We start from the raw sequence: 14,297 nt of genomic DNA on the forward strand, positions 1-14,297 counted from the left end.
CAGAGGCTCGGAAGCCTCCTTTCAAGAGGCTCGCAAGCCTCCTTTCAAGAGGCTCGGAAGCCTCCTTTCAAGAGGCTCGGAAGCCTCCTTTCAAGAGCTCAGAAGCCTCCTTCAAGAGGCTCAGGAAGCCTCCTTTCAAGAGGCTCAGAAGCCTCCTTTCAAGAGGCTCAGGAAGCCTCCTTTCAAGAGGCCCGGAAGCCTCCTTTCAAGAGGCTCAGAAGCCTCCTTTCAAGAGGCTCGGAAGCCTCCTTCAAGAGGCTCAGGAAGCCTCAGCCTCCTTTCAAGAGGCTCCAGCCTCCTTTCAAGAGGCCCGGAAGCCTCCTTTCAAGAGGCTCAGAGCCTCCTTTCAAGAGGCTCAGGAAGCCTCCTTTCAAGAGGCTCGAAGCCTCCTTTCAAGAGGCTGGAAGCCTCCTTTCAAGAGGCTCGGAAGCCTCCTTTCAAGAGGCTCAGGAAGCCTCCTTTCAAGAGGCTCAGAAGCCTCCTTTCAAGAGGCTCAGGAAGCCTCCTTTCAAGAGGCTCAGGAAGCCTCCTTTCAAGAGGCCCAAGCCTCCTTTCAAGAGGCCTGGAAGCCTCCTTTCAAGAGGCTCAGAGCCTCCTTTCAAGAGGCTCAGAAGCCTCCTTTCAAGAGGCTCAGGCCTCCTTTCAAGAGGCTCAAGCCTCCTTTCAAGAGGCTCAGAAGCCTCCTTTCAAGAGCTCAGAAGCCTCCTTTCAAGAGGCTCAGAAGCCTCCTTTCAAGAGGCTCAAGCCTCCTTTCAAGAGGCTCAAGCCTCCTTTCAAGAGGCTCAGGAAGCCTCCTTTCAAGAGGCCCGGAAGCCTCCTTTCAAGAGGCTCAGAAGCCTCCTTTCAAGAGGCTCAGAAGCCTCCTTTCAAGAGGCTCGGAAGCCTCCTTTCAAGAGGCTCAAGCCTCCTTTCAAGAGGCCTGGAAGCCTCCTTTCAAGACTCAGAAGCCTCCTTTCAAGAGGCTCGGAAGCCTCCTTTCAAGAGGCCTGGAAGCCTCCTTTCAAGAGGCTCGGAAGCCTCCTTTCAAGAGGCCCGGAAGCCTCCTTTCAAGAGGCTCAGAAGCCTCCTTTCAAGAGGCTCAGAAGCCTCCTTTCAAGAGGCTCCAGCCTCCTTTCAAGAGGCCTCAGAAGCCTCCTTTCAAGAGGCTCAGAAACCTCCTTTCAAGAGGCTCGGAAGCCCTTTCAAGAGGCTCGGAAACTCCCCTTCAAGATGCTCGGAAGCCTCCTTTCAAGAGGCCCAGAAGCCGCCTTTCAAGAGGCCCGGAAGCCTCCTTTCAAGAGGCTCGGAAGCCTCCTTTCAAGAGGCCTGGAAGCCTCCTTCAAGAGGCTCAAGCCTCCTTTCAAGAGGCTCAGAAGCCTCCTTTCAAGAGGCTCAGAAGCCTCCTTTCAAGAGGCCTCGAAGCCTCCTTTCAAGAGGCTCGGAAGCCACTTTCCAAGAGGCTCGGAAGCCTCCTTTCAAGAGGCTCGGAAGCCTCCTTTCAAGAGGCCTGGAAGCCTCCTTTCAAGAGGCCTGGAAGCCTCCTTTTAAGAGGCTCGGAAGCCTCCTTTCAAGAGGCTCGGAAGCCTCCTTTCAAGAGGCTCGGAAGCCTCCTTTCAAGAGGCTCGGAAGCCTCCTTTCAAGAGGCTTGGAAGCCTTCTTTTAAGATGCTTGCAAACCTCCTTTCAACCTTTTAAGGCCCGGAAGGCTTGTTTTAAGAGGCTTGGAAGCCTATTTTTAAAAGGGTTGGAAGGCTTCTTTTATAAAGCTCTGAAGGCTGCTTTCAAAAGGCCTACTACTAACTGGTTCGGAAGCTTCCTTTCAAGATGCTCGGAAGCCTCCCTCCAAGAAGCTCGGAATTCTTCTTTCAAGAGGCTTAAAGCATACTTTGAAGAGGCTCAGAAACATCCTTCCAAGATTCAAAGGAAGCCTCCTTTTAAGCGTCTTGTATTGTAATTGTAATAAACGAGTGACAATTTTATTATTGTTGAATCGATCATTTTTTCAGATTCTTCCATATTCTGGAAAACCTTGAGACATCTTTGAACAATTCTGGTATTAAAAATTACTTCCTAGAGTCTTAAATAACAATCAGCAGACTATTACTTCAGTATCCCAGAAACTTTTATGATTATTGCTTAAATTCTGATTAACTTTTTTTTAGGATGTCATTTTTAGGATGCCATTTTAAGGTGTTTTTATGAGATATTGCGAAAAAAGATTCGGCTGCCGGTGGTTTTAGGATCCACACTATTCCATTAAGTACACGGACGTATTCCTAATTATACAACAGCTGCCCTTGCGAGAAATTGTTCCATAACCAGCTAATAACGATGGGATATCAGTCAATTCCCCGTATCCATCGAATCTACTTTGGCATCCATCATTGGTAATACGTCCGTGTATCTAATGGGCTAGTGTGGGTTCAAGTCCCACCGGCAGCCGAATCTCTTTTCGCAATATCTCACAAAAACACCTTAACAATAGCAAACTTAACCTTGTGAATAAAAATTAAACATCTTTTCCAAAAAAAGTAAAAAGTCATTAATCAAGAATTCTGATTAACTTTGATCCCCTTCTGCTAATACACAACTATTGTCAGACTTCCTATAAAGTAAGGGTTTCCAATGATTTAAGAACGGCGGCGTTGTTGGCTGCGACTAAAATAAATACTCCCCCTAAACAATTAGAAAATTCCCATAAGAAAATAGAAAATTGCCAATAAAGAAATCAGGGTATGAGCAATAAATAAATATAAAATTTCCACAAATAAAACAAAATTTCCATAAACAATTAAAAATTTTCCACAAAACAAAAATAAATAAGCACTTTTAAAAGCAAAAATAGCAATTATAAAAGAAGAATTTTCCATAAAGAAATGAAAATGTTCCACGAAAAAAAAATACAAAATTTCCATAAATAAATCAATATTAGCAATAAACAATTACAAAATTTTCCACAAAATAAATATATTTTTTCCATAACAAAATAAAAATTTTCCACGAAATGATCAATAAAAAGCAATAAAAAAAGAAAATTTCCATAAAGAAATATAAAAAAGCAATCAAACTGTGCTTTTTTTTCCATAGACGACCCCTTCTTTAAAAGCGTTTAAAGTTCATGTAAAATTTCATCAGCTTTATTGCTTTCTTGTATTTTTTAATGGATTTTTTTATTGCTCTTTATTGATTATTTTGTGGAAAATTTTCATTTTTTTTTATGGAAAAAAAATATTTATTTTGTGGAAAATTTTGTAATTGTTTATTGCTAATATTGATTTATTTATGGAAATTTTGTATTTTTTTCGTGGAACATTTTCATTTCTTTATGGAAAATTCTTCTTTTATAATTGCTATTTTTGCTTTTAAAAGTGCTTATTTATTTTTGTTTTGTGGAAAATTTTTAATAGTTTATGGAAATTTTGTTTTATTTGTGGAAATTTTATAATTATTTATTGCTCATACCCTGATTTTTTTATTGGCAATTTCCTAATTGTTTATGGAAAATTTCTAATTTTAAATGGAAATTTTATTGAGCTGCCGTGGTAAAACATGTCAATGTACTTTTCCATAACATTTCTCGTTCAGAAATTTGCGATACAATTTATGATTTTTAAACCAGTGTTGGTAGAATCTCAATTATCCAGGCGTCATGCACGAGCTAACTCGCGTGCGATTCTGTAGGGGGAGCATCGTACTGGAGTTTTTCGCGCAGAATCGCATCGTTTCGCTCATTCGCCGAAAAACGATTTCGCTCCAAAAAGCATTGAAGCCCATTCGAGGTGTATTTTATGTTCACGTATGGATTTATTATCATTTTTTTTTTCAAGTGAAAAAAGTTAATTTGAGGAATTAAACGAAGAAGAAATCATGCAATGATGTAAATCGCGAGTCGAATCATGGTCCACGAGTCGGGTGGTATTTAACTCGCGCTTGATTTGAATCGTGGATGAGATTTGAGAATTTAAGTTTTTAAGTAAATTAAAACTGCACTCCATTACATGGAGAACTTTTTGAAAATTGGTCTACACAATGCCAGAAGTTTAATTAGGTAATAACATAGCCAACTAGACTTCGTGAGAATTATGTTGGCAAATGCTACTCTTCGTAAGTTTTGCGGATGTTCGAAGCCATATACCACACTTTTGAGTTGATATAGCAATTAATCAAAATTATTTTTGAACTAGATTTAACTTTCTTGGATGCTGCAGCCACAAGTGGATGCGTAGACCATTTAGGACAGCTTGCCAGATAACTTTCTGTGCTTGTTTGATGATTCCCCCGAACTGCACTTTATTATATAATTCTCAATGTTCAGCCATTCCGTATCTCCCATAAGATTGACATTCCCGATCAATACAGCTACAGTTTTTTGTGTGTTCAAAATAGCACCAAAGACGATTCCAAAGTTTTTGAAGATATTGACGACTCTTACTGCTGCTTGTTTATTTTCAAGAAACATGGAAACATCGTCTGCATACGCATTTAGCATAGTGTTCCGAAATCGTCTGTCAAGTAGCGGTTGGAGGTACAAGACGAACAGGTACATAGACAGTAGATCTCAATCATGAAATTAATATTTTTTGCAATTATAATGCAAAATCTGCCATTACGCATTCTTGTCTCAGGTATTCCCAAAGACCAGCAAAAGTATCACCAGGGGTATATGTACTAGGGGTATAAGGTACGCTGCTTTACGTAAGCAACGTCATTATCTCTACAAAATTGAGCGAATTGCTTGTTCTTGTTTTTGTTAAAATAAAAATGAATTACAAAAGGATAATTATTGAAGATTTCATATACAGGAGAAGTGTTTTATTCTCCATCTCACTGTAACAAATTCATTACATCACGAAATGAAAGAATGAAACATCAATTCCGTTAAATATTTTCTCAAACATACTCATTTGATTTAAATTTCTTTGCTTTTGATAGGGGTAATGACGGCTTTGGCAGGTTTTGTTCTATTATTGTCAGGTGGGTTTTCTATAACTAATTATGTTCAAATTTGGCTTAAACATTCTTTGCATATCAAAGAATATTGTGGCCAAATTTCACAAAATTTGGTGAACAAAAACCTCCCTGACAATAATAGAACAAAACCAGCCAAAGCCGTCATTTCCCCTAGGATGAACAAGTTCGTATCGCAATTTAGAGAAAACATCTATAGAAACATATGCCAAGTATGGCATATTGGTTGTTTTGAAATGGACCCGGTGTTTGGGCCAAAACCCAATGAGCTGTATGCAAATTCATCCCTTTTGGAAGTTTGTCAAAACCAGACAATACAAACCATCAAGGTTTCACCGTTGCTATTTCCCCAATGTTTGACTTGGACCATTATCATTGAAGGCACCGCTTGAGTGCTCTACCGTGCCTGCATCACGAAATTGGCTTCCGTGTGGCCCCAAAACGGCGAAATCACTTTCAATTCCTACTATAGATAGATATCAGCTGTTCTCAGCCGGTGCAGTCGAACCGGAACGGCTCAAGGCCACCCAACTTGCATGTGGCAGCCTTGGCAACATCAGCAGCAGACACTCGCACTTCGTTGGCAGGAAGCTACCTCAGTTTTAATTTAGTCCTCCCAAAACTACCCTCACCTTCATAATAGAACTGTCATAAAAAGCAGAAGAATAAAGGCTTACCTGGTAAAACCTCCGGCAGGTGCTGGGGTCGGCAAAGTTTCCATTTCCTAAGTCTTCGGGGCATTTGAATTCTTTTTCTTCCTTGTTTTGTGCTGCCAGCAGGGGGAGAGATAAGAGTTGCATGAATATGTGGTGGTAGAAAATTGAAGTTTCAAATTAAAACGTGATACAACGGGTAAGGTCGTGGAGAAGCACCGCCGACCCCGAGGCCAGGGAATGCAACGGAGCGAATGAATGGAGCTTTTTTTTTTCTGCATCTCCTTGCATGCTAAGCCGGGCTCGCCGCAAATGTTGATTGCGACGCCGCCAGTCGGCCGCGGTCATGTGCTTCACAGTCAAAGCCTTTCTGCAACCGCTCTGATGTCTGGCAACACAGACGACACTGCGGTTGCCCTTCACTTTTCTAAATCCAATTCATGCGCGTTCCAACCGTAAGAATCTGGTTCGTGCAACATTCTTCAACCGCTCTAGTTGTAACCACTAGCTCTGTTTAGATCGTAATCGATTGTCGACAATCGGAAAAAGTGAACGTTCCATGCTCGGCAAATGGATGGCATGGGAAATTACTTCACGTTGTTGTTCCACATAGTCGTTGATTTTTTTTTTCGGTTCCAGCTTTTGGATAATTTGTCTCGGGGAAACCAGTTCCATCCATCGGCGATGGTTGGGTGCCGAAAAATCATGTCAAGATCGAAGATGCGACATGCGAGGCGGAAAAATGGTAGCATTTCGCGCGCCGGTGGCTTTATCGAGACGAAATATGACATAGACGGGAATAAATTATGGAGATGAGGTACTTTGCCGAAGGTGACCTATAAAATTTACATAAACCTGATGTGGCGACGGGTAAACCTAAAGAAGCGGGCCGTAAAAAAATAACCGGTATGGTGGCGTGGCGTGTGTTGCAAACGGTCGGTGGCGCTTACATCGACGATGATGCCAGTCTTCGCTGGTCCAGTAGCCAGATGTTTTCGGTTTCCAGGGAAACTGTCACTTTCAATGTCACGTGTTATGGCATATGTGTTATGTAATTCCAATGGTAGAAAGAAGAAGAATGCCGATTTGATGTGTTTTGGAGAAAATATGCGTGCGTCAAGCAAGTTGGATATTGCTCGTTCGATTGGATTAATTTCGAATTCATATATTTTACTGTGTATTCAAATCTGAATCCAATTGTTTCTGAATAAGCTTTTCCTAAACGATACGCTGTAACAATATATAAAGAATTATTTAAGAACAAAAACATCGATTCTTCGATGGTGAAATCGCTCAAGTGGAGTGGAATATTCAGCTTTTTTTATCGACGTCAATCCACTTCGCAAATAAATGTCAATAATACCGAATCTAACCTTCAAATAAGGATGCACATCAATCTTCCAAAGCTAAATGCCCTTACCATACGACGACCGAAAATATCAAGGGTAAAGAGGGCAAAGCAAAATGTAGATGTTGAAGATAACACCAAAACGAGTCGTTAAATTATTTTCATTTCTGTTTAATTCTGAAGCTTTGAAATTTAATCTCAGTGAATGCGTTGATAACTATATGATTGAATTTTCACACATCGATTTCTTCTATCTATCTTCTACTAGTTGACCCGGCAGACGTTGTCCTGCATAGTAGGCGAGAATGTGCATTCCGAACTGCCCATGCAAAAATCACAATTTTAGTTATTCACGGTTTGGTCAACTTTACTCGTAATTTTCCCATTAGGAAATATCATATAAACCTGTCGGAAACTATAACGAATGTTTCTGCTGAAGAAATGAAAAAAATCCATCCAGCCGTTTTCGAGTTATGCGGATACGAACACAGACCATTTCATTTTTATATATATAGATCTATCTATCTATTCTATCTTCTATCTATATATAAGTTTGTATTTCCTTTGAGGCAATATAACTCACGAACGTATGAACAGACTGGTAAGATTTTCTCTGTAGTCGATTCGTCTTGGGATGAGCTGTGTTTATATATAACGAGGTAGAAATTTTTGATGGTAGTTTGAAAATCATGGAAATGTTTAAATTTGGTGAGGTGTGAAGGACTCCAAAACAATCGAGTCAAAATCGATCTAGAGTACGCCGCTGCTAACAATGCATTTGTCATTTACCCACGAAAAACAATTCAAGCTCTATCTGGAAAAAAGGCGAATGTCGCAAGAGAGAATTCTCTTCGTGGATTTCCCCTCTTTTGAATAAAAGTGACAAGCAGGAGATTTCTTTGCAGATGATCAATCAAGAATGCAAGTTCGCATTGTTTTCTATTGTTCTGAGAAGATAAAATACAAAGAAATCCGCTGCTTGTCACCTTTATTTAAAAGAGGGGGAGTCGACGAAGAGAATCCTCTCTTGCGACATTCGCCCTTATTCCAGATATAGCTTGAATTGCCCAATCCGAGTAATACAGGGTCAGATCAGCTAGATCAGCTAATTATTTTTTTGCAAGGAATCACGTTCGAGAATCCGATAATGAAAGAATATGGACTGATTTTACGGCGACGACTCTTATCGCGAAACAACGGACACGAATAGGAACATGGAACGTTTTAACCCTAGCCCAGCAGGGTAAATTGGCACAACTTGCCAATGAGGCACGCCGAATGAAGCTTGATCCTGGGACTGAGTGAAGTCCGTTGGCCAAACTTTGGAGAACACAGAACGCCGTCGGGACAAGTTCTGCTATACTCTGGTTTACGAGGTGAACACGCTCCCCGGCATCGCGGAGTTGGCTTCCTACTAAGCGCTCAGGCACACTCTGCGCTTATGAAGTGGGAAGCTATAAGTGAAAGGATAATCGTTGCCAGATTTAGAACACGGGTCCGAAACCTTACTATAATCCAATGTTATGCGCCAACCGATGCTGCCGATCTGCAAGACAAAGAGAACTTCTACAGTCAACTCAATGCCGTCGTAGATAGAATTCCGAAGGGTGATATCAAGATCTGTTTGGGCGACTTCAATGCGAAGATCGGATCCGACAACTCTAACCATGAGCGCATTATGGGACGCCATGGTCTCGGAGAAATCAGCGAAAACGGAGAGCTGTTTGCAGAATTTTGTGGTAATAACGACATGGTGATCGGGGGATCGCTCTTCCCTCATCGACCGGTTCACAAGGTCACGTGGGTCTCCCGTGACGGCTTTACAGAAAATCAAATCGACCACATCTGCATCAGCCGAAAATGGAAACGGAGCCTTCTTGATGTACGGAATAAACGTAGTGCCGATATCGCGTCTGATCATCACCTCCTCATCGGCGAAATACGCCTGCGCATTGCGCGGATTCGTCGGCAGGAGGAGAGAGTTGGATGACGGTTCAACACCCGCCGACTGGAAGATGGCACGGTGAAACGGTCCTTCGTTGAAGAACTGGAGACGCGTGCTGCGTCTATATATTCCGGCAGGTGGGAGCCTGGAAGACCAATGGACCGTCATCAAGTATGCCTTCATCGCCACCAGCGAGAACAATCTGAGCGAACTGCGCACCCAGAGAAAACAATGGATCACCGATGAGACCTGGAGGAAGATAGAGGAGCGAAAAGAAGCCAAAGCCGCGATAGAGCGATCGAAAACCAAAGGAGCCAAAGTCTTAGCCCGTCAACGATACTCGGCTCTTGAGAAGGAAGTAAAACCACGTAAAACGCTTATGTCGACGGGACAATCTCTGCGGGACGAAGATGAATGCAACGATGTCTGTGAAAGACGCGAATGATCAGTTATTGACCGACCCAACTGACCAGCTGAAACGCTGGCTCCAATACTTCGAACAACTTTTTCAAGTGCCAGCTAGGCCACCACCTCGACATGATCTGCCTAGGATCCGACGTATAACACGCATCAATTCAATACCGAAACTCCATCACTGCTAGAGATTCAAACAGCCATCCAAAGCAGGAAATCGAATAAAGCCCCAGCCGCATTTCAGCCGAGATGCGCAAAGCTGACCCCATGACATCCGCTCAACTACTGCCGTTTCGTAATATCTGGGACACCGCAACTTTCCCGGTCGACTGGATGCAATGTATCTTAGTGAAGGTACCCAAAAAAGGTAACCTGACTGTTTGCGATAACTGGCGAGGCATCATGTTGCTGTGTACCGTTCTCAAAGTTCTATGCAAAGTAATCCTAGCCCGGATTCAGGAGAAGATCGATGCGACTCTCCGGCGGCAGCAGGCCAGATTCCGTGCCGGAAGGTCCTGTGTGGACCATATTGTCACGCTGCGTATCATCCTGGAGCAGGTCAACGAATTCCAAGAGTCCCTTTACTTGGTATTCATTTACTACGAAAAAGCTTTCGACCGTCTCAATCACGAGAATATGTGGAGCGCCCTGAGACGCAAGGGGGTTCCTGAGAAAATCATCTGCCTCATCGAAGCACAGTACGAGGCCTTTTCGTGTAGAGTGCTGCACAATGGGGTCTTGTCTGACCCTACCCGGGTCGTAGCTGGTGTGGGGCAAGGGTGTATTCTATCACCGTTACTGTTCCTCATCGTAATCGACGAGATTCTGGTAGGTGCAATTGACCGTTGACCAAACCGCGGGCTGTTATGGCAGCCTATAACCGTGCAACACCTAAACGACTTCGAATTGGCTAATGACGTTGCACTCCTCGCTTAAAAGCGCTCTGATATGCAAGCTCAATGACCTTGCCGAGCGCTCCTCTTCGGGAGGCTTAGTTACCAACGTAAACAAAACCAAATTGTTGGATGTAGACACGGCGACTCCTTCCAGTTTCACAGTAGTCGGGCAACCAGTGGAGAATGTTGAAAGCTTCCAATATCTTGGTAGCCGAATGGCGTCAGACGGCGGTACCAAGATCGACATAGGCGCACGGATCAAGAAAGCAAGGGCTGCCTTTGCGAGTTTAAGAAATATCTGGAAAAACAGGCAGATAAGTGAACGGACCAAAATACGTATTTTGATTGTACGACAATTCCCCGAATGCAATTTCCCCGAATGAAATTTCCCCGAATAACAATTCCCCGAATGCAACATTTCCCCGAATGCAACATTTCCCCGAATTGTTTCCATAGTGCAGATAAAACTAAAACTGAAAAATAAATCTGCGTCGTTTAACATAAAGTCGCATAATTGGCTTTTGACATAATTTTGAGCTGCAACAAAAGTGAGGGTCGCGGACAATTCGCTTAAAAATTGTAAAAAAATTAAGATGCTGGGTCATTGGGCCGAAGACCATTATGCCGAACCGTCATTAGGCCGAGTGAGAAGTCAGAAGTGAGAAATGAGTAACGAATAGTGAAAAGTGCGAAGTGAGAAATGAGAAGTGAGAAATGAGAAGTGAGAAATGAGAAGTGAGAAGTGAGTAGTGAGCAGTGAGTAGTGAGTAGTGGGAAAAGAGAAGTGAGACATGAGAAGTGAGAAGTGAGAAGTGAAAAATAAGAAATGAAAAGGAAGTACATAGTAAGAAAAGTGAAAAGTGTGGAGTAAGAAGTGAGTAGTGAAAAATATGATGCGAGAAATATGATCCTCACATCGAAAAAGGGCGAAATACGAAGTGAGATGTAGGAAGAGAGAATGGAAAAATAAGGAAGGAGGATAGACATAAAGGAAGAAAGTTAATGCGTTTTCCGGTATAAGGCGAAGGAAAGGGATAATGTTTTTTTATAATCGCTTCGCCCGGTATTAGGGAAAGACGAGTCTACGCAGTATAAAGACAATTGAGAAGATATTGTCTTCTTTAAATGATTACGTAGATGAAATCGATATTTTTTTTTTCGGTTTATATAATTGATATTTATTGCAATATGCGATCTCATATACTAGGTATATCTTTTCCGGCCTAACTCGTCTACTTCATAAGAAGAGACTAAATTTATCATCATCTTATTGCAGGCAAACTCCTACTTCTGAAAAGGTAATTTTATTCTACTTTGGCCTATTTCGAGCTAACGCCTTAAATGAATAGATCACATCTACCGTTTCCTTACACAGGAAGATACAAATTTTTAAAGAAGGAATAACACCATTGCCTTATTCCGGACAAACGCATTATTTTTTTTAAGGATTCATAACCACGATTACAGTAACTTCTTAAGAAGGGATAGACCTTACATAGGACAGGAGTTTGATTTCACAAATTTTTACCATGATGCTTTCAATCGGAATTTCTGTTCACAATTCTACTCCACCAAAAAAATTCAGCCTTTGTTCGATTATTTTAGAAAAAGATGTATAGGAAAACACTTTATTCTAATATCTTCATAATTGAACAATAAGAAAGATCAATGGCATGTACAATACTATCGAAAGATTTTATCATGTTCGGCATCTCCAAAGAGACACTCTGGAACAAATCTTTGAACGCTGCTCTATTTGGGCGCTTATAGTCGATGACAATTATGTTTTTGCAAAAAATACTTTGTTTTCGGGGATTTGTTACATTCGGGGAAATTGCATTCGGGGAATTGGTTTTCGGGGAATTGTCGTACAATCACGAATTTTCAACTATAACGTGAAATCTGTGCTGTTATACGCTAGCGAAACATGGTGTGTATCAGTGGGGAACACTCGACGGCTTCAGGTGTTCATCAACAGATGCATGCGGTATATAATTCGGGCCTGGTAGCCTCACTACTGGATCTCGAACAACGAGCTCCATCGTCGTTGTCACCAGAGGCTGATAGCAACAGAAATTCGGGATCGAAAGTGGGGCTGGGTCGGCCACACTCTACGTAGGGGCGGAAACGAAATCTGTAAACAAGCATTAGACTGGAACCCAGCGGGACATCCCAGCAAAGGCAGACCCAGAGGCTCATGGTAGCGAAGCCTCAATAATGAAATAAAAGAAGTCGACCGAAATTTAACTTGGCAACAGGTTAAAGCGATAGCTGGACAACGCTCAGGATGAAGATCTTTCAAGTCGGCCCTTTGCACCACCGGAGGTTTACAGGATCCATAAGTTAGTAAGTAAGAACCAGGGAATCAATATTAGAGCATCGCTTAACGATATGTACTATTTTGTCGCTTGTTTCGCATGCGATTAGTTTGATTCCCTTAAGGGATCACATCCGCCATTTCATTACTCCGGACAAGAACCAAATTTTGAAAAAGGGATCACATCAACCATTGCAACCGGACAAGCGCCGATTTTAGAATAAGGGATCATACCTCGGATTGCCTTAGTCCGGGCAAGCGCCTATTTTCAAAGAAGGGATCACATCACATTCTCCAATGCCTTAAACCGGGCAAGCACCTGTTTTTCAAAAAAGTGCCACATCTGCAATTGCCTTAATCCGGACAAGTGCTTACTTTTTATAAAAGGGATCACGTTTACTTTTGCCTTAATCAGGGCAAGTGCTTACTTTTAAAGAAGGGACCACAACTTCCATTGCCATAATCCGGGAAACGCCTACTTATAAACAATGAATCACACCCACAATTGCCTTAACCTGGGCAAACGCAACCCGATAGATGCTTTATTTTGGAAGAAGAAAACATATTAAAACACAACACTTTCCACTGGGCAAACCGTGTACCAAAAAATGGAGGGATAACGATTATAATTGTAATTATCATTGCTTTATAAATACTCGGCTGATGCATGCTTTCTACGAAAGGATGTCTTTTTAATATTATTTTCGATCAGTGTTATATTCACTATTCCTGTTTTTTTCCAACACTACGTCAAGTAACTCATTTAGTGAACACAGAAAAAAAAATGCCAAGTGTTCGTTATGCCAAATGACCGGCACTTTTGACGCTGTTCACAATTAGGCCAAATGTACAAATAACTTTATGCCAAATGGCGTAAATGACCATCCCGAGATGGAGGGTTTTAAAATAACTTTTGCAGGTATGATGCACACCATCAAAGACAATTACTTTTGCAGAAAGTTTTCTCAACACCACATCACATTAGAAAGTGTAAATGAGTCTGAACAGCTACTTTGAAAAAGTTTTATAGCATCTGATACCGCCATCTTCAAACCTGAGACTTCTTACCAACCATTGAACATTGTGTGGTTGAGTCTATTACTTATTAGTGTAATGCAAATCGTGTGCAATAGTAGTGTTTTCCAAAGTCCCTACGACCGCACTAAATGTTTAAACTGATCACGAGAAGCCCTCCTTATATGAAAAACGGCCAATTAAGTGATAGAAAACAACAGACAGTGTAGCTTTACTATGTTTTATGTTACGTACCTTCTGAAGCCCATGTTCAATTTTAGTTCACCCTTCAAAAAGGCCAAGTATACAGGCCGAAACGTCGGGCAAAACAAAACCAATTGTTTTCACATATTTAGACTGAGAAAGTTACAAAATCGTATAAAAAAAATTGAAACCGTAAGGATTTTTACGACTTTGGCAGTCCGTAAAAGCTATTCATGAAAAATTCTTCCTGCCTTCCTGGAGGACTGGAAACTATTCTTGGATCAATTTTGGAAGGAAACGTAAATCAATAAACGTAAACAATTCGAGGAAGAACATTCAGAACTATCCTGAAAGATTAAAAAGTTTCTTCCAGTGAATTTACAGATGCAACAAAGGAATTTCATTTTTTTTTCTGTAGAAAGCTCAAAAAACCTGCAAAAAAATCTGGAAACATGTAATGTAATCGTTAATACCTACATGATTGATCAACCGGTTTTCATATTTTAGAGTTACATATTAAGAAAATAGTTATCGTGACCGATAAGCTGGATCGCCAATTG

At 41.5% G+C, this 14,297-nt stretch overlaps 1 protein-coding gene across 1 annotated transcript in view; it reads right to left on the reverse strand.

Moving 5' to 3' along the window:
• The window catches only part of LOC134217783 (chitin deacetylase 1), an 86,014-nt gene that overhangs the window by 58,329 nt on the left and 13,388 nt on the right, over window positions 1–14,297 (reverse strand). Inside the window, exon 2 of the mRNA XM_062696602.1 lies at window positions 5,624–5,715. Coding sequence (XP_062552586.1) covers window positions 5,624–5,715 — 92 coding nt within the window. The remainder of the gene's footprint in view (window positions 1–5,623; window positions 5,716–14,297) is intronic.

Source organism: Armigeres subalbatus, chromosome 1 (genome assembly GCF_024139115.2).
Source record: "Armigeres subalbatus isolate Guangzhou_Male chromosome 1, GZ_Asu_2, whole genome shotgun sequence".
NCBI classification, from domain to species: Eukaryota; Metazoa; Arthropoda; class Insecta; order Diptera; family Culicidae; genus Armigeres; species Armigeres subalbatus.